Source organism: Pygoscelis adeliae, unplaced genomic scaffold, assembly GCF_000699105.1.
Source record: "Pygoscelis adeliae isolate BGI_AS28 unplaced genomic scaffold, ASM69910v1 Scaffold17, whole genome shotgun sequence".
NCBI lineage: Eukaryota > Metazoa > Chordata > Aves > Sphenisciformes > Spheniscidae > Pygoscelis > Pygoscelis adeliae.
In genome coordinates, this window is record NW_008825234.1 from 1,191,041 (window position 1) to 1,216,774 (window position 25,734).

Below are 25,734 nucleotides of genomic sequence, written 5' to 3' on the forward strand. Positions count from 1 at the left end.
CTAATTTACAATCAAATCATGTTAGTGCACAGAGAAGTTCAAAATCAATGGTAAAATATTGCTGAATTTCTAATGTGTAGGCTAAGTGTTGCTAATATTGTCAGAACATATTATGTTATAAAAAAAGTGATGTATCTCCTCATGCTAGAAGTTTCTCAAAATGGAAAAAAAGTAATAAGGAAGGAAGAAGAAAAGAGAAAGTGAATTACAGTTATTTCTAAAGATTAATATTTTGAACTTCAAAAACATAGTCAAACATGTGACTACAAATCTAATTTAAAAGTAAAATTTACCATAAGCGGGAAATTATTTATAGTATGGCTTATAATTAGAAGATGAAGGTATGTATTTTGTCAACAATTATCTCTTCTTTTTTGTAGATGAAAGTATTCATTATTTTGGGAATTTCAGCAGCTATAGCCTTCACAGCTGTTTTCTTTTCTTTTCTTCAGATAGGCAAAGATATCCTCTTTGGTAAGTAACAGAAAAAATACATGTTATTTTCTTTAGTTGGTGATTACTGTTAAGCTGAAAATACACTGGCACTGCAGACAGTTTAGCAATGGCAGTTTAGCTGAATCTCTTTTTATGTGTAAAATACACTGTCTGACTTCTGTGAGAATTATTCCGTGGGTGCTTTCTTTTAAAATGCAGCTTCATAAATTCACAAGGGAAAACTCTTCTGTGTGTAATGTATCTTAATTATGCATTCTTTGACTAGGAGTGATTTTACTTTCTTAGTGACATTCATCTGTCAGATGACATGTTTACAAGCATGATTGCTGGATTTCTTTCCCAGACTGCCAATCACTATGTTTAGTTATCCTGGGCTAGAGTCAGTTGCCATAGGACGTCCCACCTGGCACCCTGCTGCTGGCCCATGAAGGTGCATGTCTCCTGTGGGTCCGTTCCCTGTTAGCACCCTGTGGATACTGGGGAGATTTTAAAGCATCTCAGATTACAGTGGTGTCTATGTTCAAACAATATAATCTTGCCATTTTAAACATCAGAGCTATTTCATTTGTGTCTGTTCAATAGAAATCAGTTAAATCTAGTAGACTAGTAATATAGCAGATACTAGATTGAATTTTAGAATTCTGCACAGACCAATTTTACATTAAAGTAGGGCAGAGATGATGAAGAAACAGGATTTCAATCTTTACATTCTCTTAAATTATATAGCTGTAGATATGATTCATAAGGGATGGTGATATGATTCCTTAGGAAAGTTTTCACCTGAAGTTAGTGTAGAATCACAAATAAAATAAAATTATATCCAAAATAAACAAAAAAACAATCCCCAGGCCATTACTTCCAATGGGAAATCTTTTTTGGATCATCACTGAGAAACAAGGGATCAGATTTATTTTCCATAGTGGATTCTGTACTTGGAGCTTCCATATTAATTGTTTGGAAAGACATGGTCTAAAATGAGGTTCTATTGTATGTTAGTTAATACAAAATGAATATATACGGACTGTAAATAAATGGAATAGATGGACTGCAAATGATTCTTTTTTATAGTAAGTGTTCTTTGGTCTGATGGGAACAATACAAAATAATGTTTATTACTGCAAGAACCACATTTTTTAAAACACTGCATTGGTACCAAAATCATACTTCTCAGTAGAAAAGGAAGAGAGACAACGGTATTCAAGTATAGCAGGTGGATCTTCTCTTTTTGATCGGAGTCTGAATCAATACCACATGATGAACACTCCCTTGAGCATAATACATTTCTCGGAGGTAAAATCCCTAGAAGTAATTAAAAATCATGTAATATTACATTCTAAAAGAATTAGCTGTTGTATGGCCTATAAAGATCAGTCTTGTTTTTTAACATAGACTCAAAAACATTTTCAGACGTAACAGAAATCTGAATGATAACATTAAAAGAATCATCTGAATATTTTATCATGCATAGGTGAAAAAGAGAAATAACTACTGCTATACTTAGATGCTGAGAAGATCCTTAGTAGAGTGGAGTAGAATTTTGCCTAGGAAAGATTACTCCTCATCACACATTATTTCCCCTTGAGCTGAGCGCCCTATTCAAAAAATAGACCACAGAAATAGTGCAACATGGACTACAGATAAAATATGTCACCTAAAATTAAACTGCACATAAATGATGAGCAATTGTACACAAATGATTGTTAGCAATCTGTTATTATGATTCATTTTCTAAGAAAAAATGGGCAATCCCACAAAACACAGATGGGAATTAAACCACTGGACTTTAAATATGACTGATTCATTTAATATAAAGCTAGATGTACACAAAAGAGGAATAATCTATGTTCCATGATAGCACTATGCAAAATAGCACAGATGAAGTATTATTAGGTTCACATATATCTTTCCATCAAACATAGGTGGAGAAATGAGAATAGGGCTTTCATGCATTGGTCAGATCCCAGAAGGTCTTAAAATTTGTTAATTATGCCTGAATATGGACTTGAATTCTTCATGTGGCTCAGGCCAGTTCATATTACCTGTGAGGGAGGCTCAGATTTGTCCTGTCAGTCCAAGGACAGTTTAATGCAAAATACATATGAAGCCTAAGGAGCATAATGGTGTACACAGAACACAACACATTTCAGCCGGACCTGTTACGTTTGGTACTACATAACATGTGCACAGCTGGATTTATACTGGAAGAAACAGAAGGAAAGTCTAACTCTTCAAGCCTTATAAGTTAGGGAATAATTGATTTACTACCCCTACCTCATCTTTCAGAAAGGTCAGAAGCCACAACATTAGTTTCAAGAACACTAAAATATGGAGATCATTTTAATGGGGAAATATTACACATACTTTGATATTACCAACCTGTATATTTTGTAAATGTAAGTATTTTGATAAATGTATTACTGAATAACATAATCAACTTTTTTTTTTTTCTCTGTTAAGAAGAAACTGAAGATAACTGCATTACTGAGGCTATCCAGAAGGGCTCTAGTCTGGTGGATTATGCTGCACATTATACACTGAAAAGGTAAAAAAAAAAAAGTCAAGGATCTATTCAGCAAAAAGCTTTTGTAACAGAGAAGTCTGAGATCAATCTGTTTCTTTGAGAAAATATATAATGATAGATTATGTTTGTGATTATCTGAACCAACATAACCTTGTGCATTACCACCACATAAATTGCTCTCTTAAAATGTGAGAAAAATAAGAAATATGAAAATAAATAGGAATGTTTTTCTGATCTAAGTAGCACACCACATTCCATTAACATGCGGTTCAAAAAATTGTAATTTTATGGATGTTATGTATTTTTGAACATTAATTATGGTTTTTTTCCAGTGCAGAGATGGGAACAACTCCTATGGCATCAGTGTCAAAACTCTATTGCCTTAAATAGGACTGTTGAAGTGAATTTCACATTTCCCCTTCCATCTAAAACAGATGTAATGAAAGGATAAGGGAAAGAAAATAAAACATTTATCTTGAACTGTGGGTAGTGAACAACTTAAGGAAATCTCCTTTGTGCTTAAGTTATGCTATGAGAGTGATCTCTTTCTAGGAATGATGAAAGTGCCTCAGGATGACTAGCCATGTGTCTAAAAAATTCAACCATTTTCTGTGTAGCTCTGACTAAATTTCTGTGCTATAGAGAATTTCTCTCCAATATTTGGAACACATCAGCTAAGTTTTACAGGGTGCAATCACCACCCTTTTGCTTAGACTTTCCTAAAGGACTTATCTCTGTGTTTTGAAAATGATTGACAATTTTCAGAGCTCTGGGAGAGACAACTGTTTATATGGACATAACCTGTCAAGAACTATAGCTGCTCAGTACATAGAGACTGAAGTAATTTTCATTTTAGTAGTGTCAGTACTTCAGTTACAATCCTGAGGCATTCAAATTTAAAAACATAGGTCTCAACCTTTCAGTGGCTTAGCTGCCTCATGTACCAAATAAAGATGCTGATGTTTAACTCTCTCACAGAATACTGTGGCAATTATTTGGTCAATATTTGCCCAATATCTTAAAGATGATAAATGCTAAAAGGTGCTAAAAGATAAATGCTTAAAGATGATGATTTCAATTTTATTAGGAATAAAACTGAAACCACGTGCTCACCCCAGATGAATCACCAGACATGTTAAGCTTCCTTTAAAATATTGTTTATGTGGACACATAGACTCTAAAGAGGGTTGTTATTCAAAAGTCTTATTATTGAGTTCCCTGTATGAGTGGCAGATTCACAGCATGTCTGAGGTTGGAAGGAATCTCTGGAGGTCATCTGGTCCAACCCCCCTGCTGAAGCAGGGCCACCCAGAGCTGGTTGCCCATGACCATGTCCACACAGCTTTTGAGTATCTCCAAAGAGGAAGACTCCACAACCTCTCTGGGCAACCTGTGTCAGTGCTCCGTCACCCTCCCAGTAAAAAAGTGTTTCCTGTTGTTCAGACAGCACCTTCTGTGTTTCAATTTGTGCCCATTTCCTCTGGCCCTGTCAGTGGGCACTGCTGAAAAGAGCCTGGCTTCACTCTCTTTGCACCCTCCCTTCAGGTATTTATATACATTGATTAGATTCCCTCTGAGCCCTCTCTTCTCTAGGCTGAACAGCTCTCTCAGTCTTTCCTCATATGTGAGGTGTTCCAGTAATAATTATAGATATCTTATATAAATATTACAGAAAAGACAAACAAATAAGACATTTTCTCTTCTACTCCCCTCTTGTCCCTTCCCTGCTATCCCCTCCCTTCTCTTCACTTTCCTTTCTTCCCCTTCCCCTTTTCTTTCCTCTTTTAACAACAGCAGCTGAAAATTAGATCAGTGATTTAAAACTGTTAAATTAAGTACTTGATCTGATAGATGTTGTTAACCTTTGAATTTTTCATAGGCAGAACATCACTAGTAATAGCGCTCTGAGATCTGGTTATGTCTTTTGCATAAGTTTGGGGTTAATCCTGTAAGCAGCCAAAGGCTTGCACTTTCAGCAGAGCGCCGAAAGATGTGCATTAGTATCACCACTGAGGCACATGCTTTCCTGTTTTGTAGAATCAGAGACGTAAGTGTCCAACACCTGCATTAAGAGTTTAAGTCTCATAAGACTATCACACTTGTTCTAATGCTAACTGGTTGTCCTGGTTTCGGCTGGGATGGAGTTAATTTTCTTCCTAGTAGCTGGTACAGTGCTGTGTTTTGGATTTAGCATGAGAATAATGTGATAACACACCGATGTTTTAGTTGTTGTTAAGCAGTGTTTATACTAAGTCAAGGACTTTTCAGCTTCCCATACTCTGCCAGCGAGGAAGTGCACAAGAAGGACAGCTGACCCAAATTGGCCAAAGGGATAGTCCATACCATATGATGTCACGCCCAGTATATAAGCTGGGGGGAGTTGGCTGGGGGACAGTGATCGCTGCTCGGGAACTGGCTGGGCATTGGTTGGCGGGTAGTAAGCAGTTGCATCACTTGGGTTTTTTTCTTTCTCTGGGTTTTTCTCTCTCTGTTTTACATTCCATCACAATTTATTATTATTATTATTATTGTGGTTGTTATTATTATTATATTATATTATATTATTTCTAGCATTAAACTGTTCTTATCTCAACCCACGAGTTTTCTCACTTTTGCTCGTCCGATTCTCTCCCCCATCCCACCAGGGTCGGGAAGGGGGAGGGTGAGCGAGTGGCTGTGTGGTGCTTAGTTGTTGACTGGGGTTAAACCACGACACTGGTATAAAATACTTGGTCTTTCAATTTACAAATGATCATTACCAGAAGCAAAAATTGTATTTCTATTGTGTGCTTCTATATAATTCAATTCATTGTGGCTCAATTAAGTGGGGCAGTGAGAATTATAAATATCATTAAGAGACTTCTTCCTGTTTTAATATAGACTCGTAAATGCACTCTACACCTGCCTCTTAGACATTAGTCCTGGCCATTTGCATAGTACAGAGGACTGAACTATTGTCTAAGCTGATCATTACATTGAGAAGTGAATGTGTTTAGTTAAATACTTTTGCATTTTCGTGTCAGTCTAAAGCTACTAAGGCTTCTTTCCTTTGTAAGTTTAAGAATACTGTATACTTGAATTAAAGCTTTGGTCAGCACATAGGCTAAAAACAAGAAAGGAATGTATGTGACTACATATTTGAGCTTCTGGAAGTTATGGAGGTCACAGTACTGTGAAAACTCATTTTACTTTGGCTTACAAGTAATTGAAGGAAACTACAGTGCAATACAGATGAGCTCAGTGCTTTCTTTGAGACTGAAAAGCCAGTTCTGAAATGAAAAGGCAGCTCCTTTTTCAGGTTAGAATAGGAAAACTCTTAGTTGTTCCATGTACAATAGTCCAACCTGATGTTTGCTGAATTCATGATCTAGATGTCTGAACTGCAAACTGAGTCAAAATAACTGGATTTCTCCTGAGACCTCAGTTTGACCTTGAATTGTGATTAAAATGGACAAGTACATTTCTTCACATCAGTTGTTTAATATCATCACTTAAATTCTTGAATTGTTGTTTGTGTTTTAGAAATTTAGTTGTGTTAGAAATTACTACTTGTGTTAGAAATGACTTCCCACGTTTTAAGGTCACATAGGTCCCAGTATGGTCCTCATAGTCTGCTGTGCTGTTCATGATTGTCTCCCCTTGCCAAGTGCTTCTCATGACTGTTTGCTAGTACCTGCCTGCTGTTCCAATTCGCTTCTGGCTTTGTTAGTCTTTAAGAGTAGGTGTTCATGTTTGTCATTGTAATATAAACAGTCATCATATTATTAACATAGCATAGATGGAACACAATGGTGTCATCATTAAAATATATTATTTGTGTTACAGTGTCAATGCCAATGGGAATCTAGGCAGTTTGGATAAGGCTTTCAGAGCCATATGTCATCTGTGCGGTTATGACACCCAGTGGTATGTGCAAATACATTGTTAATTTATCACCAGGTGCGTTATAAAATACATTTTGAAAGTAGTAGTTGGCTTGCAAGAGTAAACTGTAGTTTCAGTAAATCTTGTTATAATAACAATGAGTACAAATTATGAAACTTGTACTAGCTTTAACTAGTGAATCTCAGCACTGCTGGGAGGGCTCCCAATTCCGACTGTACATACTTTTTATATTCTGCTGAGTCTCTGCTTTTTCTGGGTTTTAAGGTGTAGAAGAAACTAAAGATAACTCCAGAATGGGCAAGCTGTGCAAAATGATAGTCTCTTAGGCGCGTGTTGCACACAACTGCAAATGATCATATATTTCTCGTGTTAGAGCCTGGTAATTAACTCAAAAGGACTGATGAACTAGTTATTTATGAGAGAGATGTGAATTATGTTGGTAGGTCAGGTGGTGCTAGATATTTGGTTTGAGTGAGTTTTAGATAAGACATATTTTTAGACTCCTGTTTGAACTTACCCTAATAGATTGAAGGTAAGTACAATTCTAATAAAAACACAAGAGGTTTTCTCAGCCTATTTAAAGAAAGAAATGATTGAAATTTCTGAGCGTATTTTAACATATATTTTAGCTGAAAGCACAGTGTTCTTAGCAGATTAAAAAGTATAGATGACAACCATAAAAAAAATTCAAGCCTTAATAGCAGATTAAAGATATTTCTAGCCATCTTCATTCTGGTGCAATCACTTTTATTTGATGTATACTACATTTGAACTAGATTTTTTCATGGTTTTAAAGAATCTAAATTGTAAACCCCACAATTTAAGATGCTTTTTCTATTGGCCCCTATCTATGCCAACTCAAAAGGACCATCTACAGAAGGGACCATCATGGGATCATCTGTATGCACAGGGAAGCAGAAAATAATTTTCAGTGTTCCAGATAAGAAGTTATAGTTGCAGAAACTCACTAAGTATGATCAGTTAGTCAGTGCCAGTCTGGTCTTAAAGCAGACTGGCCATGTACACACACATTACAGGAAAGAAGAAATTATATTCTTCGTAATGTTATAACTTTATCACTTCATATTCTGTACAATGTCACTGTTTTGAGAGATCTCCTGAATGGTGACAAATATCTAAGGCAGTAATTCAGGCTAGAAATCTCTAAACAAGGTATTCTATAAATATATTAATTTAAGACAGAAAGAAATCTCAGACTCAAAATATCTGAAGCTGAAAGAGAAAGTGTGGCTCATACTCTGGAGAATTTATTTTAGGGTTTGGTGGTTTTTTTAATGTACATGTATTTTTGATTATGATCTGTGATGAGACTTAGTAACTGAGAGTCTGGCAAGCATGAAGAACCTTCTGTCCAAACACCATGGTCCGCAGTAGGACTTATATTCTTAAACATGTATGAAAGACATTTCATGTCTAATTTCATGTTCCTAATAATGATACTATCAGAGGTCATTCTATTAGCTTTATGGGGCTATTTCAGCATTACAAAATATTGAGACAGTTTGTAACTTACACAGTGTTCAGCTTCAGGAGTGTGGGTAAGAACTAGAAGGGACTAGGATATGTACATTGAATAAGGGCAGGGGGTGGAACGGACAGGAAATGTGGCAAACTAGTAACTGCTGTGATAATCTTACAGTATCTGTGAGATTAGGCAAAAGATAGAAAATATCTCAAAATGGAACATTTCTTGCCCTTAAGGGTGATGGTTGTTCAGTTTGGGTTTTTTTGGGGGGTTGTGGGTTATTTTTGATTCTTAGCTCCTAGCTAATTTGTACAAATGTTCTTATTTAACTCATTAGTACAGACATGTTTGTCTGTTCATATAAGATTTTTTAAATTATGCATGACCGATATTACCCTCATGTGGATATTAAAATATTAAACCTGAGTTCTTGCATTTAGTTATATCATCTTTCTTTTCTTTTTAACTGGGACACAGTTCAGGACTTTTAATACAGTAGGTTCTCCGCCAGATTCCTAATTGTCTATGGAAAACCTGAAAAACATGGTGCTGAGGAGCAAGATAGCTCTTTTTCATAGTTGCAAGAGTTCTTGAGCTCTGCTCTTGAAAGGAAAGGAATAGTTTCTGTATAAAGAATATATGAGCAGGCTAAGGCTCTTTTGGATCAATTAAGGACAAATTTAGCATCTAGAAAAACCCTTGGAGTTGTATTTTCTTACTTAATGCTTTTTATGTAAACATGTTTCTAATTTTGCAAACAGAAATTTAACTGTTTGCTTTGCCCAAATCAAAACTGTTGTTTCCATTTTAAACTTGCCTCATGCTTTAAACAAACCTAACTGAATATGACAGCACAACATTTTCATGAAAATTGCATATCCAAATAAATCTGTGCTGCAGAGAAGCCCCTGGGGATGTTTGCAATCTATGACCCATGCTGAGTAAAAAATAAATCTTGCAGTGAATCACAGAACAGTTGAGAGATCTGGAGACCATCTAAGCCAGTGCTGTGCTCAGAGCAGGGTCAGCTAAAGCAGGTTGTTCAGTGCATTATCCACTTGCGCTTTGAATATCTCCAAAGATGGAGACTCCACAACCTTTCTGGGCAGCCTGTTGCAGTGTCTGACTACCCTCACAGTAAAAAGGATTTTTCTTATGTTTAAGTGTTTATGTTACAGAAGTTATCTCATCAAACTGAGCTCCTTAAAGTTAGAGGTAAGGCGAGACTGTAAACTAACATATATAGCCATTTAACTGTCTAATGAAACCCTACTAAACTAGTTGCTGAAATTCCATATACAACTAGTCAGTGCAAGGCAGGTGCTTGGACAGTCTTTGAGAGGAGACATGTCTCTATCATCAGCTGCAGATGGCATCTAGATGACTGTGGGCCAGTTGCTTGACTCCCAGGTGCTAAGGTATTCGTGAATCCACCTGCAATGATTGAGATGGTCTTTGTTATTAAATGTTACATGAAAGCAAAGCTTACTTACTTAGATGTGTCTATAGTGTGAGTCCTATATTGTGACTATCTTGCACAAAGTCTTCCCAGCCACTTTGTGTTGCAGGCTGTATCCATCCCAACAGTTTCTGTCTCATCCTGTAGGCTTCTCACAAGCTTAACTCTGTTGTGTGTCCCCCATGGAAGGGCATTTTCCCTTTCTTTCCAGAATTTTCTTTGCAGAACAAGGTCACAAAGTAGTCTTCCTCTCTGCTTTCCCAGCATACCCTTCAATCAAAATATACCTTAAACTTGGAACATATCCAACATAGACAAATACAGCTATGAATAAGTTCTAAAAGGTTATATGTTAAAAAACCTTCTGTATTTTATCTCAATTATAGAAATATCCAAGGAAGGGGAACAGCAACTCCTACCTTGCTGCTGGCTTTCTCAAAATTTCCTGAACAAGAGAGTCAAGATATTTCCCAAGCAGCTGAACGAATGGAAATGTCAATTCAAGTGCTGAAACAAAAAGTTTGCCAGAAGCACAAACGTTCATTGCATCCAACTGGTAAATATAGTATATTGACATTAGCAAAACACCCTGTTGATTTCTTGAATGTTGTCTTTTAGATTAAAGTTAAGGTTAGCTTCACTTTTTTTTTACCTTCAGCAGAAGTACATATCTTGTCCACACCCTGAGGCCAGCATGCCCTTTCTTTTGTTCTTAAAAGCACCTCACATAGTCACTGTTTTACATTTTTCTTTGCTGGAGTTGTGGGCTGTGTTCCTATAGTTGAGGAGAGCAGCACTTTGCTGTTGGTATCCTGTGAACTCAATATTTGTATTGCCTATAAATCAGATTGCATATCTGCAGCGTTGCAAGCTTCTTGTTTACAGTGAAAGATCTATCTTCCCCAGCACTTTGGGTTTAGTGCTTCTGGGGCCTAGAGTCTACAGATAAAGTAACACAATTTCTATCACTCTATGGCACTGACATTTTCAAATACACTTCCTCTGGACATTGATGGCCTTATTAATATCTCTCTTTTAAGAAAATACTTTCTTATTTCCAAAACTAATTTTATAACACATTGCTGTTGCACATTTATTTCCACTTTGTTTCTATTTTAACTGTTTTTTTATGTTAGATGGAAAAAGGAAGAGAGATAGTCCAGAAAGTTCAATGATGTATAATTGTCTAAGTAAAGTAAAATTCTTGTTGCCATTAATTAGAGATTAATTTCAAGTTGTCTGTCTGGTGTCTGGAAGGCTCAAAAATTCAGAAACATTGACCTTTTTTTCTATAATTTAATTCTGTCACTTAAAGCAGCATGAACTGGAGAATTATAATTTGTATTCTCTGTCTTAGTATTACAACATGACATTATTTTCCAAGATATGGAAACATTAGAGTGCTGTAGACAAACATAAAGGTCCACAGGTATTTTATTTTTTTTTTTCCTTGCAGAAACATCTGGCTTACTAAATTAATGGGACATTTGTAGAACTAAAAATATATATATATCTATATTTGTGTATGTGTGCATATATTTATATATACACAGACACTCAAACACAGAGATACAATTATTTTTCTGCTGGTGCAGTTTTAAAAGAAATCAAATTTCTAAACTGTAGAACAAATACACAAAATTCTTGTTTATTTTCAAAACTGAAACAACTTTAGTGGAAAATAAATAGACGCTATACAGTCTATGTGCCGTGACAAAGAGCAGTTTTACATGAATTAAAGAACTAAATTGACTTTAAAGAAAAAATATGAGTCAATATCTAGGCAGCACAAATAACTGGGGAACTGGGCTCTGAGCATAACTTTGAACCTGAACTGACATGGAAATACAGCTGTATCCACAAATTTGGCATGAGTAGCTAGTACATAATGACAAGGTTATGTAGCCAGTCTAACAGCCCATTCTCTCTGTTCTCAGCCCTACCTTGCACAAGTTCTAGCTGCTCAGCAGAACATTTTTTGAGCTGATTTGGCTCTTAAACTTTTTGTTTGTTTGTTTTTCTGGCTTACTTTTTTGGCTCGATTAACGGACTAAAGCAGCTTAGTTCAGAGTTGGATGGGCAGAACAGATCGGTGGTGGGACTGGGTGACTTGCAGTAGCCAGTGGGGAAGCAAGGGCAAGAGTTAGATGCTACCTCTACCATTTTCTTTCAGCATGTGATGGTTACAGTCAGTTTGAATGGCAAGAGTTGTCTGAGTTCAAGAAGGACATTACTTCTCCTTCACGTGCACCTCTACCCCCAACCTGCCACACATGAGTTTACATACATGCATGGGTGAAAGTGGGTGCCAGCTCTCTGGAGCTTACACAACAGCGTGACTTTGTCCCTCGTCAGCAGAATGCTCACTGGGAGACCCATCTGGGATCATATTACAAAGATATTAATAACATGCTGTCTACTGGTATACAGCTTCCGTGATTTTACCTAGCTTCCAAATTCCAGCTAATAATTCTAGGCCTCTGCCACTCCACACTTAATTATATAGTCGGCTGTAGTGTCTTTAAATTTCTGCATCTTTCCAGTCCCACATTTTACCTCCTTGGTATATAATTCTGTTCTTAAATGGCATTTTTTACACCTTTGTTGTAAGCACAGGGGCCGGCCAAGCAATGTCACTACAATACGGGGAAAGAAGGAAGCAGAGAGCAGACTAAAGGAGAAAAAGGAGCAGGTCAACCTCAGATCTCAGCTACGGCTGGACTACTTCCTTCTCATTCTCTACGCATCACATAATAAAACCAGCTCTTCCCTTTTACCCTCTAGCTCCTCTAAGTCCTCAAGACTGCCTCCTGTGGCACTTCTAAGTGCTTTTTCCTAGGAAGAAGAGAGGGGATGCTGTAGTTGTAGCTGACAATAAAGCCTTTTCTCCTGTAGCAGCTATATAGCAATGGAGCAAATTGCTTGTTTGGGTTCTTCCTTTCAGATCTTTTATCAGCTGATCTGCTCACTATGATTGCTAACATTTCTGGCTGTCTGCCTTATATGTTGCCACCAAAATGTCCCAACAATTGCTTAGCTAATAAATATCGACTCATCACTGGTGCCTGTAATAACAGGTATGTATGATAAGAATTATGCCCTGAAAAAATCCTTCTTTCTTATTCTTTAAACTCAAGAAGCTATGTTTACTTTTTTCTAGAAAAATCGGGGGGGGGTATGACCTCAATCAGCTAACTTTGGCATCAACATGTCTCTAAATGAGGTGCCTCTGAAAGCTCCCAGAGGAAGAACCTCTTCATCTAAATTTTGGTACACTAATTTTTGTGGACAAGCTCTCCCTATGAAGGCTTCTAAGATTATGTAAAGAACTTTAAATTTAGGGAGGACTGATTCAGTAGTTGCCTTTTTCTATATAAATTAAACAGACTGAATTCTAACCCAGCATTCATTTTTGATTGAATTGGACAAAATTATAATGAGCAGGAAAATATAATTACTTCCTGAGGAACAATAAGAAAATCAAGTAGATTCTCATTTTTGTATTTTTCTACAACCTTAACATTTAGCAAGCATGCATCTAAAAATTCTGGGTGATATATTTATTTTTATATATCTATTTATATGAATATATGCTTATTGGCTATCTGAATGACTATTATTTACTACTATTATCTACTTGTTACCTGATATATGTGGCAATTGTTTCCTGCAAAACCCAACATAACAGATGCAACTGTTTTTTCAGAATCCTCCAATGCAATGAGGGTGTAAAACTGAGAATGAGATCCCGTTTGAGTACAAGGGTAAACAGTATTTATACTCAGCAGCCTTTGGATACATAGGCGTAAGGTCACAAACTGAAAGGCAGACTGTAATGTTACAAGTGAAGGGCTACAGAGCTGTAAATGGAAGGCCATTAGCGTTGCACAGGTTAAGGCCCTCTGCAGTAAAATTCTGCAGTTTTATTATTCAATCAGTCTGGTTTTAGGAGATGAATCTGTTTTGCTGCATCACAAGTCATTTGCAAGGAACATGCCTGATAGGCTCTTTGTTGAAAGGACACAACCTGATATGCATCAATGTTATAAATCCATGTGGATATCCATATTTCCCCCAGGCACTTGCACAGTTGCCTGGAATCTGAACTAACAGCTAGTATAATATTTGCACTGACAACTCCATCAGGGCTTGAACACATTGGCCAAGATTCATGCAGCTGAACATAGGCACATGGCTGAAGCTCTTAATTTGCAGGCATGGCTGATGTAGTCTTTCTCTCCAGAGACGGAGAGAAACACACTCTGCTGTGAGTAAGGCAAAACATCTTTTTCTCTTCAGTGACTCTGGTAATACCAGTATATGTATAGGCATTTCAGGCTGGTTTCTAAAGCTGGGTAGAGTAAATATAATCCATTGAGTCTGGTTAGTCTGTAGTCACTGTGTTCTACTTTGTATAGTTTTATGCTTGCACCAAATCGGTGTTTAAATCCATCACTCATATTTGGTGGTATTTTAGACTCTTCACTCTAAACATCTGTAAAAGGTGCAAGACAGCAAAAAACCCCAAAACAAAGACTTTGAAATCAGTGAGTCAGATCTTAACTTAGTCTAAAACTTTGTGAGCCTCTTGAAATACCTTAAACTTTACTGAAATACATCAACTTAAAAGGACCATTAAACTATAATGTAAACAACATATTCTATGATGTAAGCCAGCTTCAAAGACTTCAAACATTAAACGAAGTACCAGTCTGTACTTTTCCTTGCTTTACAGCTGCCACTTTCAGGCAGAAAATATATCAAGACTTATGTTGTATTTGTAATTTTAGTCACCCAGTAGGAATGTGCAGCTGTGCTGTAGGTCAGTAAATGCTGCATTTCATAGGTGAAATTTAAAAACAAAATTCATAGTGGAATTAATTGTTTACATATAAGAAAAAGCTATCGAAATCTGTTTAAAAGTGAGCATGGAATTTCTTTACAGCTGTTTTACTTAATCAGATCACATATTTGGGACAAATCAGATAGATTACAAAGTATTTATTCCACAGCACTGACATTACCTTGTTTTAGTGTGAACTTCCTAGAACAAAGGCATAACAGAATAGCATAAACATGGCCTTCTATGGAGAATATCAACATAACATCAGACATTCCCAGCAGTGTCATTATCCACATTTACTAGTAGCAGATATCCACAGATTTTACTTTTCTTTCTGCCTGAAGGCATATATGTGGATAATAAGCAAAATAAATTTACAACATTATTTTTTAATGAAGAATAAGGGAGGCAAGGCACGTTCAAATAGCTATTTTTTTCCCATTTTTTATCCCGGCTACATAGCATTGATCTGTGTAGTTTTTAGTGTTTAGTGCAATGAGAGGAATTCAAAGGTGAACGAATTACAGGTACTAAAAGAATGGAATCTCACAGTGCAATTAACCTCACCTAATCCTAGCTTTCTGAGGTAGTTATATGTCTGCTGCAAGGCTGCAGCTTTGGCTGTTCCTAATAGTGAGAGATAGGAGGGATGACAGGATGGCACCCAGGAGTTGTCTGTCTCTCTGGCTTGATGGACAGGTGTTTAGGTGACTAGATTACATTTTGTATGCCTAATATTTGGGCGGCTAGGAGGAATTTTACCCGCAGCATTTCTACTTCATTGCTGTGTCATTAATCATTTCATCAGGTAAGGACCTGATGCTTCGTCTGAAGCTCTAATACCGTCAGAGTTAGGGGTATGAATATGGCTCACCTAGTGGAAAGAATGAGCAGTCCTGACTGAGTCCATTGACTATAAGAAGGAACTGAGATGTTTCCTTAATGATAGCTGCTTCACTTCAATACAAGCTAACTGTTCAGTTTAGTGGCAGGCTTATCTTTCAGAAGTTTTCCGTGTTTGCCAGAAGTTATGTCATTGGCAGCTCAGAGCAATGTAAAACATGACAAAATCCAATTATGAAATTGCCATATGGCATTCATTCTTTCTACCTGAAACTAGGCAGGGCATTAAAATGACATTCAAAGGACATAAATCTGGATAGTGAACTGCATCTTAAAACTCCAGGTTCCTCCTAAGAGAGCCAAAACAAAATCCAAACTATGTGATTCCAGTATTTCACAAGTGAGTGAAAAGTCCCACTTCCCATAAACAGAATGTATAGTCATCAAATTTGACTACCATATAAAGCTGTGTGGTACCAAAATGTCATTATTTCTACTGTCCTGGATAAAAACTTTTTTAACTCAAGTAAGATTCCAAGACATTAACATGTTTAATGTAATAATAAAAAGGCATGTGAGAAGGGTTTTACCAAAGTAACATTCCAGTGATCTGCTCAAATATAAAAGCAATCAGTAGAAAAATCACTGGTTAAGCAGTTAAATTAACATTTCATTATTTTTAATTGAGTGAAATAGCACTACACTATGTGCAGTATTTTATGCAATTTCAATAAAGGCAAATCAACTGTAACTAATTTGAATGCTTTATTAAAGCATACTTCAACCTTCAAGTGTGAATTATTGTAGATAATTAAGTGTATTACTGTACCATATAGCTTGGCAAATTGAGCCACTTCAGTGTGCCAGAGATCAATGAAGTATTAATAAAATAATTGTTCCCTCTTTAGCATCCCAACTGACTTATAAATGTATGTTTTAACACCGTGTAGTTCTACTAACTGTCTGGGAATATTTCTGGTTCTTTGTGGCTTACTTTACAATTTTGCTCAACTGGGTACATTGCAAAAATTTTATTTCTTCTTTTTAATGACTATATATATTTAACAATTATGAAATATATTGAACAGGCCATTTTAAAAAAACAACCAAATAAAAAAAAACCCTAAAATATTCTCTTAGGAAAAATGCATTAGAAATGTTCATGATAGAAGGAAAATTAATTGGGTCAAGTCCAAGACTCACTGACTATACTAATAAATAAAAATCACCAGGAATCATTTCCTGGCCCTCAAATCAAGTATGATCTGACTCTTGCCACCCTGTCACTCTTAGACTTTTGTCTAAACTTTTTTTACTCCCCTTCCCTCTTCCAAACAGGCTGGCTGCAGGATGGCAAACTGGCAGGCACTAATACCAAGGTGTGCCCAGCCAAGTGTCATTCAGAGAAATGCTAGCTGGCGTGAGCCAAAAACACACTGCAGTTAGTGTTAGCAACTTAAAAGCATAGTTAAATGCATACCAGTGCTTGGGCTTGTGTATAGGCCCTCCTAAAGCTCTACCCAAGTAATTAGTATAGATGCAACCGGAGGGAGCGTTGCCGCTGAATTCAGCAACTTCAGCCATCGTTCCCCTTTACTCAGTCCTTCCTCCTTGGGTCTTGCTAAATGATTACTTCTGTATGACTAGTATCCATTTTTCTTTCAAGCTTTCTACACCTTTTTTCTAGGGCTTCTTTATATTTTTCTAAATCTTGATTTCCTAGCTATTGCTCTAAACAAACATTTTTTAAAAGATGCCAGCAAAGGCACTTGAGAGTATATCTGACTTTATGGGGAATGAGGACACTATCAGGAAATCACCACTGGGGCAAGTATTTCAAAGATGTCAAAAGGTAACCAACTTACATTATAGACATAAGTAAGATAGTAATATTTCATTAGTAATTTAATTTTTCTTTATTTGCCTTTCGAGTCAAACTGATGCTGGCATACATGAAGACCAGTATTTAATGCCTTTTCAAAGATCATTACATGAACATCTTATTGCAATGGAATATTTCTCTGTGGTTGATGATTATCTTATATTATTTTATATTTACATTATTTTATATTCAGATTATTTTCTATTCAGAGTATAAATATATTATAAAATATATAAATATTTTATATTCAGAATATATTCAGAGGTGCAGGATTTTTTTGGTTTTGCTGCTGTTGCTGGTTTTTTGGTTTTTGGTTTTTTCTTTTTCCAGGGAACATCCTAGATGGGGAGCATCCAACACGGCCTTGGCTAGGTGGCTTCCACCAGCCTATGAAGATGGACTCAGCCAACCTCGAGGATGGGATCCCAGTGTCCGATACAATGGAGTCCAGCTACCCTTGGTTAGAAAGTGCACCACGAGATCACTTGAAACACTTACCCTGGGCTATAACCATACCTGCCGCCACAGACCTCCATTTGCATCAGTAAATCAAATAGCAAAAGAAGCCATTGAGCTCAGTTAAGGAGGTGTTAGCTTTGCAAAAGCATAGGTTCAGTCAGCCAAATAGTGAGAGGTCCCCTGCACCTGGGCTGGGGTAAGCCCAAGGAGCAGTGCAGGGGGGCACTGACTGCCTGGGGGGCAGCTCTGCCGAAAGGACAGTAATGGAGAGCTGGCAGGGCATGAGCCAGCCAGGCACAGGGCAGCCAGCAGACATGGGGTGATGATTGCTTAGCCTAGAGAAAAGGCAGTGCAGGGTGGATCTAATCACAGCCCTCTGGTGCTGAAAAGGCCGTTATAGAGAAGAGGGAGGTCTTCACAAGGATGCACACTGACACGGCAAGAGGCAATGGTCACAAGTTGCTCCAGGGGAAATTTTGTCTTGATACAAAAAAAAAAAAATGTTGTGAGAACAATTAAATGTCAAAATAGGCTGCCTAGACAACTGCTGGAATGTCCTTCATGGGAAATACCCAAGACCTGGCTTGATGGGGCTCTGAATAACCTAATCCCTGCTTTCAATAGAAAGCTGCACCATGTGGTCTCCAGAGTTTCCTTCCAGCCTATACTTTCCAGTGATTTTACAATTATTTGTTTCAATAATGGTGCCTTTATTCAGGGAAGGAGAAGGGGGAAAACAGGACTGGGTGTTAACTAAAATATAAAGCACATAAATGTGCTAGCATGTGTATGTATGTATGCATGTATACCATTTCTCCTAGATTAGCGTGCCTTAACTGAACAAGTATTACTGCCAAATCACAACTTCATTCTTTAGATAGACCAAGTTACTGCACTAAGAAGGCATTGCAATATTTATAGATTTTAGCAGCTCATATACTTAAAAAATAGCAGAGCTGCTTTAGAGGGAAGTTTCAACAAAAATATTTGCATAGAGGACTGGGTGAAAAATTCCCCGGTGCAGTGTGCAATGATTTGGGCTGGATTTACTATTTTTGGTTTGTCATCATTGCTTTGAAACCTGACTTTTAATGGACTCAAAGTCTTGTTATTTTAACCACCGTATGTTTAATAAGGATGAGCAAGAGAATTTGGTGTTAATGTCACCTGCAACTCATGTTATTAATTAAGTAACATTGTCTCTAAGCTGCTGCTGCTGAAAACCTGACATTTACACAGGTAAATTTCCAGTAGATGGTACAAACTTCCTTTTTCTAGATTCATTAGGATACATGTTTGTGAAGTAAAACACACTAAAACAAAACTACATGACTGCACCTTATCTGATCACATCTGACCATCAGCAAGGTTCTCTGCTTTATTTTGAAGTAAGACAGGAGAGAACTAGTGCCATAGAGGTTTTTCCTCATTTACATAATTAAGTCTTTTTTTGTACTTTTAGCTATCCAACTATATCCTTTAAAAAGCAACATGTAAATAACGTGAAGGTGAGAGATAAGTGTGAGGATTACTATGAAGCAATATTAGAACACAGCGTAGCTGTGCAAGTTAACACTGATAAGAAAATCTTACTAACTGCAAGAAAAAAAGTTTGTGCTTTGTGGCTACCAAAGCTATTAAAATACTGATATAAGGACTTGTATTCCTGATGAGCTCTATGTATCTCTACTCTTGACTATTTCAATATAAAGCCTGATGTTCCTAACAAGTCCCATGTTGCCTCTTGTCCTTACCAATTCTATTTAACTGCACCTGCCTTATACATTCATTATATAGCTCTTATATTTATTACAGACTCTGTGACTCTATTTTATGTGCTGCCCTTTCAATTACTTGACTTCTAAGGCAGCTACTGTATGTGAGGGAATATTTTGCTGTGTGAGGGAGAATCTGTGAATAATAATGATACCCTAATCATCACAAACTGACTGCTGACTTTGCTCTGAGGGTTTTGCTTGGTTATTAGTATATAACCAAGTATATTTATAATTAGTATATAACTGGACAATAGCATAGATGTCTCCATGTGTTCCCCCTCAGAGCATTTCTATCTCTATGCAGCTTTCACAGAAGTGCCTCGGAAATAGGTTTTGGCTTCTCCCTGCCTGTGAAAATGAAGCAGAGCTTTCAGCTACCATGTATTTCCAACCTAGCTTGTCTCCTGGTCTGCATCAGCGGCTCCATTTATGTATGGAGCAGCCCAGAGCCTCTGTGTATCCACAGTGATTTGAGGTTGCCCAGCGAACAGAATCCATTTGTTAAAGGAGCAGAAAACAGAAAAAATAGAAAGAAAACTTTTAGACAGTCTAAAAAAAAGTGTGGTTTTCAAAATTCTCTGGAAAGGAACAGATCAAAGATACACTGCTTATTTGTCAAATATATATAAACACTCATCTGAAACATCTTTGAATCTGCTTGTGGTACTAGTATCTCAGCTCCTGAACAGAAATGAGTCTGTCAGAGGTAGGATTTTCTGTTGTTGTTGGGGTTTTTTGTTTTGTTTTGTTTTTAAGCAAACCATAAAAAGTACTCTACAACATAAAGTATTCTAAGGGGGGTGGGGGAGTTAGCTTTTGTCACTGTTCCCCCTGCTTTTTAGTGTTTTATCATTTTGTGAGAAGTAAATACTACTTGGCACTCAAGGTAAACTAGTTCTCTTCCCAGGTTCATGAAGTGACAAAAAAAATTATTCACGCGTCTAATGAGGCTGTTACTGAAGATAATCTGTATTCTGATATTATTATGGTGTGGGGACAATACATAGACCATGACATTGCATTCACACCCCAGAGCACAAGCAGAACCACCTTCCTAACTGGAATGGAGTGCCAGATGACATGTGAAAAACAAAATCCATGTTTTCCGATAAAGGTAAGACTCTAAATTAATTTCTTTAAAAGAAATTCCAGGATCTAAACAGGTGAATAAAGTAAAGCACATTGGTGATACACATACACTGAAATAATTATAAAGCAAATTGATAGATCACCCAGAAATATTAGAGCAGACAGTGATAGAAAAATTGAAACCCAATGCAACTGTTAAATGAAACAAGTGGATATTTAAATTGTTTTGTAAAGACAACAAACTATAGCTAAGGTACTTAGTACAAATATCAAAGTTTTCTACCTCTCAGGTTTATGTTGCAGCGACGTTCTACCCCCCCCCCCCCCCCCCCCCCCCCCCGCCAATGTTATTGTTCTCATGCTTCAAGATTTTGAGTTCCATTGGGGAAAATAGGGAAGCAGCCATAAATAATTCTGTTTTTACATTGCCAGCCAGATAAAGTGAAAGGATCTTAATTTTACTCAATGAAAGCAAAGATATTTCCAGCAGCTAATGCAAACTTTTCAAGAGAGCTATCTTTTCAACGTATGTATAAAATGATCTTTGGGGAGTTGCTGAAACTTATATACATCACCTCTTTGCTTTGAGTAAGCCGAAAACATGAATTCAAAGCTTGTTAGAGGGTTAGAATAAACATAAATTGGTATAAATATAGGATCTTGTATTCTTGTCTGATTAATTTAAAAGTATAGTCATTCTTTCACTCAAAAAATTAAGTAGCAAAGTCAAACCACTTTTTTGTTTCTCAAAGTGCAGCCTGTTCATCTCATGCTACAGGAGAGCCCTATGCCCATTACAGCCCTTGGACTGATGCCCCCATCTCTATCCAGAGCAACCTAAATTATTTTCCTTAGGGTTGGAGCTTGATTACTGACCAGCTTCTCTATGCACTGAAGCCAGCGTAGGGAATCATAGAATCATAGAATCATAGAGTCATAGAATAGTTTGGGTTGGAAGGGACCTTTAAAGGTAATCTAGTCCAACCCCCCTGCCATGGGCAGGGACATCTTCAACTAGGTCAGGTTGCTCAGAGCCCCGGCCAACCTCACCTTGAAAGTTCCCGGGGACGGGGCATCCACCACCTCTCTGAGCAACCTGTGCCAGTGTTTCACCACACTCAGCGTAAAAAATGTCTTCCTTATATCGAGTCCAAATCTGCCCCCCCTTTAGTTTAAAGCCATTCCCCCTTGTCCTGTCACAACAGGCCCTGCTCAAAAGTTTGCCACTATCTTTTTTATAAGCCCCCTTTAAGTACTGGCAGGCTGCAAGAAGGTCTCCCCAAAGCCTTCTCTTCTCCAGGCTGAACAACCCCAACTCTCTCAGCCTTTCTTCATAGGAGACGTGTTCCATCCCTCTGATCATTTTTGTGGCCCTCTTCTGGACCCACTCCAACAGGTCCATGTCTTTCTTATGCTGAGGGCTCTAGAGCTGGATGAAGTATTCCAGGTGGGGTCTCACCAGAGCAGAGTAGAGGGGCAGAATCACCTCCCTTGACCTGCTGGCCACGCTTCTTTTGATGCAGCCCAGGATACGTATTGATACTGGGGGTTGCCCCGACCCAGGTGCAGGACCTTGCACTTGACCTTGTTAAACCTCATGAGGTTCACACAGGCCCATTTCTCGAGCTTGTCCAGGTCCCTCTGGATGGCATCCCATCCCTCTGGCGTGTCGACCACACCACTCAGCTTGGTGTCATCTGCAAACTTGCTGAGGGTGCCCTCGATCCCACTGTCTATGTCATTGATGATGATATTAAACAGTACTGGTCCCAACGGATGGTTCTAATGGAACATCAGAATAGAACACATTTTCCCCTAGCAAACTGTAATTGATAAGTATGCCACAGTCTTCTTTTGCCTTAAATGCCTCATTCCACTTCCATTAAACAGAAAGGAAAATATTCTGCTAACTGTAATGGGAACTGAATCAGGTCTTGTGTTGAAAGATGGCTCATCTTCCATTTGGTGAGACAATCTAAAACACAAGGAAGGTTAAGTGAAATTAATGACTGCCTGCAATTTTACCACAGGCAGGTGAATTTCTCTCTCACCCAGCAGATATGCGCTGTTGAATGTTTGCAAGCATAGCTTGAGAGCATTCAGTAAGAGCACAGACTTCTTAAAGAATCACATTCCTAGGACACATTTGAAGTATCAAGTTTGAGTGTCTGGGTAACCTGGTTTGGCCACAACAGCCCTAATTACAGCTATTCTTCCACAGTTCTGACAAAAATCTCAAATTTCTGTCTGGTGCAAGAAATTATTTATTCTGTTTATGCTGTTAAGTAATAGTCTTAGAAATGTTCTCATTTCCAAAGTCTTATCAGGAGACACAAGGGCAGAAGTCCATTCCCTGACCAGCAGTGCTTCACATGACGTGTGAAGGAGGTGGAGTGTGTCTCCACCATATGACACAAGGTGGCTATCTATTGACTCCCATTTTTTAAAAATCAGTTTGCTGTAGATATAAAACTGCAAAAGTCTTCTAAAGCTTATGTTTTCTGTTTATGACATATTCTTTGAAGCAGTGCAATCAGTACTGATCTGTACGTGCAAAACTACCACATTTTTTATCACTAAATAGATTTTTCAATTGAGAAAATACTCATACTGTTGCCCATAACTTGAATCAAATATGGATCACAGGGATCATAGAAGTCTGATCACTGAACCCTGACTAGCAAGCCTGGAAACTCCATCTGCTTAAAAAGGAGGCAATTTAAGGGATCTTCTAAAAAGGACACCAAGGCTAACATTATTCATGTGGCAGTGGCATTACGGTGCAGAGAGAAAGAAGCTGCACAGATTACCATGGCATATTCCCACAAGTGCCTCCTTCAATGCTCTAAACAAGGGACATATTTTGGATTTCTACCTTGGAGCTGTGAAGAGATTCATCACAGAATATGTTTCAAGGATGCTCTTGAAAGCCAGTTACTTGTACTAAATCTAGCACTGAACATAGCCTAGGAGCTGCTCCTGCTCAGTATAGACTAGCAGGGGAACGGGGTCAAGGCATACCCATGGTTACTTTTGGGAGTTAGTGTCTGAAACTCAGAATGGCCATGGGAGGACATATAAAGAAATTCAGACACAACCCTGTAAGTATTAGATAAGTTTCCCAACTTGTGGATTCATTACTTGATCACAGTCCCACGAATCTTTCAGCTCCATTTTGTTATTTTTCTGTTATTCACAGCTTAAAGAGGGACAGATATGAAGATGGTTGTTCTTTTTCTGTACTATGTCTAGTATTTTGTGACTGTTTTTGTCAAAGACAAAGAATACACACTATATTAAAAACAATAAATAAAGGAGGGGGCTTGTAGTTATTAGTGTGACAAGAGGAACTATTTTTTGAACACTGAAACAAAATGCTATTTCCCCCTAGAACTGATTTTCTTCCTGAAATCTTAAGTAAAGCTAATCTCTACCTATTCAATATTTGGAAAACAGCCACAGTTAGTTTTATACGTTCATTTTGTGTATGAAGAAACTGTGGCTGGTTTCCAAAAACAGTGAAATCAATAGTTTATTATCCAACAATATAAACAGAGACGCTGCAGTTTGCACTCTTGCTACATTCCTAGAACAGCGGCACCCAAGGGACAATCCACCCACGGAAAAGGACAACTGCGCTTAGAGCTACATGCCCTCTCTGGGGGTTTCACTGGGGAAAGGGAGCTTCTGACTGTGCAGGTTAGGGAAGCTGCCTGGAAAATGTTCTGAGTCAGTGCAATTCAATGAAGGATTGAAAGCTGCGGTAGTGCATTAATATTAATAACAAGTGTAGGTAAATGATTCATAGGTTAGCAGGAACCATTATGATTTTCTATTCAGGACATTTTCATAATAAAGGCTATAGAATTTCACCCAGTGATTCTCACATTGAGCCTGTAGCTTCTGGTAGAGCCTGAACATTTTTTTCTATATCTTTTCAGAATCCCATCATGTGGGGGAAAAAAAAAAAAAAGAAAAAAACCACTAGCTTTAGTTTATACTTCTTTTACAGCAGCCTGACACATGGAACAGGGTTGTGGAGATAACCTGTCATTCTTCAGATGATTATTTCAGGTTAGGGGTGAGACATAATGAGGCATTAGCAAGACTTTCACAGGACAGCTACTGACTATTCAGTATTAATTACACTGCTGACAATAAGTTAGACATGGCACATGCACGTAGTAAGATACAGTCCTGAAAAGCTTTCGGATACAGGTAAGCTTTCAGTTAGTTCAGATACAAAACGATGGAAAAGAAACAGAGCCCCAGAAAAGTGAGGTGATTTGCAAAAGGTGACACGTAACATGACAGGTTACTGTCTCAGCTACAAATGGATCAGTCTGTGAACGCTCAACAACCAGCAAAGTCAGCCCCTGCCTTTTTCTTCTGTGTTTCAGAGGTAGCAGCTCACTGTCAGATGGGGTCATTGACTCTCCTCCGAGTTTCATGTCCACAAATAAACATGTTTTCCTTATTGGCAAACATTCATAGACCATAAGCTAGGTGCTCTTTTAAGCCTACAGCAAAAATCCTTTTACAAGGTCATTCCCCACAGAACAAATTCACAATAAGAAAGACTTTTCTTTAACTGAAATAACAGTTTAGACATTGTAGTACACTGAAACAATTAGTGCCTTTCATTTTCCTACACACAAAAGAATTTCACCATAAACAGGTTCGACCATGCATATATAATAACAGTTTAAATCAATGTGCAGCTCTACTAGGAAAATTATTGTAGCCAGAGAGGGTTTTGTTGTGAGTTTTTTTCCTCTAGAATTATGCAAGGCAGAGAAAAAATTGATATGGATATTCTTCATTAGTTTTGGAGAAAAACGTGATTCTGTACCCATTTCAGCAGAAAAGGGTCTTTTTTTTCTCATATTATTTTTGATGTCATTTGAATAATAATGTAAGGAACCTCTCATTTGCAAATTCAGCTGCTGGCTGCACACTGCTTATCCCCTGAAAAGGGAAAGGGCTGCATTACACAGTTCTGCCAGTCCCTTAATATTCATTACTGCTGTTTT

At 37.6% G+C, this 25,734-nt stretch overlaps 1 protein-coding gene across 1 annotated transcript in view; it reads left to right on the forward strand.

Moving 5' to 3' along the window:
- Nucleotides 1-335: 335 nt before the first annotated feature.
- Nucleotides 336-25,734, forward strand: part of TPO (thyroid peroxidase) — a 54,542-nt gene continuing 29,143 nt past the window's right edge. Inside the window, exons 1-7 of the mRNA XM_009329306.1 lie at nt 336-341; nt 453-474; nt 2,914-2,998; nt 10,194-10,363; nt 12,752-12,884; nt 17,706-17,835; nt 20,520-20,726. Coding sequence (XP_009327581.1) covers nt 336-341; nt 453-474; nt 2,914-2,998; nt 10,194-10,363; nt 12,752-12,884; nt 17,706-17,835; nt 20,520-20,726 — 753 coding nt within the window. The remainder of the gene's footprint in view (nt 342-452; nt 475-2,913; nt 2,999-10,193; nt 10,364-12,751; nt 12,885-17,705; nt 17,836-20,519; nt 20,727-25,734) is intronic.